The sequence below is a fragment of the Phaethon lepturus genome, unplaced genomic scaffold, assembly GCF_000687285.1.
Source record: "Phaethon lepturus isolate BGI_N335 unplaced genomic scaffold, ASM68728v1 scaffold33505, whole genome shotgun sequence".
Taxonomy (NCBI): domain Eukaryota; kingdom Metazoa; phylum Chordata; class Aves; order Phaethontiformes; family Phaethontidae; genus Phaethon; species Phaethon lepturus.
The window spans coordinates 1-2,192 of NW_010541807.1; the positions used below are offsets into that span (position 1 = coordinate 1).

The following is a 2,192-nucleotide window of genomic DNA, read 5'->3' on the forward strand; positions in this document are numbered from 1 at the left end:
ATGGGGGGGTCCCCGAGTGGGGCAGCCCCTCAGGGCAGGGCTGGCATCGTGGCACAGGGGCTGCGCCCCTACCCGGGGGTCTGCCTTGGCAAGGTGAGCCAGGATAAGGGAAACCTGCCCCAGGAGAAGATCCTTTTGGGATCTGCCATGGTGGCAGCCAGGGAGTCGGCAGCAATGCGGTCTGGGCATGATGGAGCAAGCCCAGCCCTGGGGCCAGCTGGGAGCTGGGGGGGCTCTGGCCAGCCCTGCCCGTGCATGGCCGATGGCGAGCAGCACCTTGTTTGCATCTCGACAGGCCCGTTCGGTTCCCAGCTGGAGCCATTACCCTCGGGTTTGGTAGCTGCTGAGCCCCCTCCCCTAGCTCAGCCTGCAGCTGAAGGCCAGCACCAAGCACCCCGTTAATAACCCCTGGGGCGTGCATGGGGACAGGGGTGTCACTGGGTCAGAGCAGGGGGGTACCTGGCTCCCATGTCATGCTTTCCCCCGCTCTGCGTCCCTGCAGGAGTACCTGGACGTGCTGGGCAGACCGATGGTCCTGGCCGGGAACCGAGCCAAGCAGGTTCAGTGGACCAACGTCTACCAGGATGCCCTGGTGAGGACCCCAGCCCTGGGGTGCGCGGGGGGACGCCGGCCCCAGGGTGCTGCACAGCACATGCCCTCATCTCCCTTGCCGGGGGTAACTCCTCTCTGCTGCCCAGCCCCAGCTGTGGGTCCTGGGGCCAGTAAGGGGCCACAGGGCACCTTTCTGTGCTTGTGCAGGGGCTGGGCCTGGTGGTGACGGGCACGCTGCCGGTGTTCAACCTGACGGAGGACAGCAGTGACAGGAAGGTAGGAGACTGTGGCTGCGCTGACTGCACTGGGACCCCCGGGTCTGGGGCTGGGTGCCCCAACGCTGGGCACGTGGCTGGGGGAGTGGGGGACACTGGCATCCCTGGGGTGCTACCTGCTCTGCACCCCCTCCCTGGGGTGAGACCGGCGTGACTGCTATCCCCGGGACCCAAATGGCCTTGGCTAGCTCTCCCAGTTCAATGGGGACAGCCGGCAGCTGCAAGTCCCTGGGAGATGCAGTATTTCATGGAAGGCTACTGGGGGGCTGGCACATCCCACCCTGTGCCCCTGTGGTGTCCGATCTGACCCACACGTCCCTGGAGGGAGAAGAGGTCCATCCCCGTTTCCCCGTCGCCATGCTGTCGGTGGCAGGTGGCAGCCCTGCTCCCACCCGCCTCCCGCCCTGCGCTTCCTTCCAGAACCAGCTCATCCTGGGCGTGATGGGGATCGACGTGGCTCTCAACGACATCAAGAGGCTGACGCCGCGATACAACGTGCGTGGGGGCCCTTTCCCCTCCGTCCCTGCCCTGCGCTGTCCAAGCCCGGCATGGGGAGCCCGCTGCGGGGAGCCCCAGGCTGTGCCCCCCAGCACCCCATAGCACCTCCAGCAGCGCTGGCGGTAGCAGGGTGCAGAGCCATGATGCAGGCAGGGACCGGGGCAGGCAGGTGGGCAGGGATCAGAGCCGGGTGATGCTGGGTGATGGACCTGGAGCCAAAACCCTTGTAAGGGTCAGCAGGGAATAAACCTTACAAGCCTGGAAGAAGGGGCAGCAGGCAAAATCCAGAGCCGGGGTGAGAGGTGCTGTTGGCCTGAGAATAGAAATAGATGGATAGAAAAGGCTGAGCCTTGGCGGGGGGGGGCGAGGGCGTGGGGCGAGCTCTGCCTGCAGAGGTGAGGGTGATCGCACTGGCATGGCATGGCACACCGTAGAGCCGCCTGGCCAGCCTCATCCCTCCTCTCCTCCTGCAGCTGGGGGCAAACGGTTATGTCTTCGCCATCGACCTGAACGGCTACGTCCTGCTGCACCCCAACCTGCAGCCCCAGGTGAGGAGGGGCCCGTCGGGGCGGCAGCAGCAGGGGTTAGCCAGGCCCTGTGGGACATGCAGCTTCCTGGGGTCGTTAGGAGCTAATTGTGGGAATTGTGATGAGTTTGTCTGGACTCAGCAGCAGCTGCAGGAGCCCTGAGCCCTTCCCCGGCTCTCCCTTTCTGCCTGCAGATCATCAATTTCCGTGAGCCGGTGACGCTGGACTTCCTGGATGCTGAGCTGGAGGATGAGAACAAGGAGGAGGTGGGCAGACCCAAGGGCAGCTCTCGGGGTACAGGCCTGAGATCTGCAGCTGCAAAGGGCACTTGGCCCCTCCA

At 65.2% G+C, this 2,192-nt stretch overlaps 1 protein-coding gene across 1 annotated transcript in view; it reads left to right on the forward strand.

The window, feature by feature from the left end:
* Nucleotides 1–502: 502 nt before the first annotated feature.
* Nucleotides 503–2,192, forward strand: part of LOC104621370 (voltage-dependent calcium channel subunit alpha-2/delta-2-like) — a gene marked incomplete at both ends in the record, with an annotated part of 4,389 nt that continues 2,699 nt past the window's right edge. The window contains 5 exons of the mRNA XM_010287836.1: nucleotides 503–592; nucleotides 760–828; nucleotides 1,248–1,322; nucleotides 1,799–1,873; nucleotides 2,047–2,118. Of these exons, the coding sequence (XP_010286138.1) occupies nucleotides 503–592; nucleotides 760–828; nucleotides 1,248–1,322; nucleotides 1,799–1,873; nucleotides 2,047–2,118 (381 nt within the window). The remainder of the gene's footprint in view (nucleotides 593–759; nucleotides 829–1,247; nucleotides 1,323–1,798; nucleotides 1,874–2,046; nucleotides 2,119–2,192) is intronic.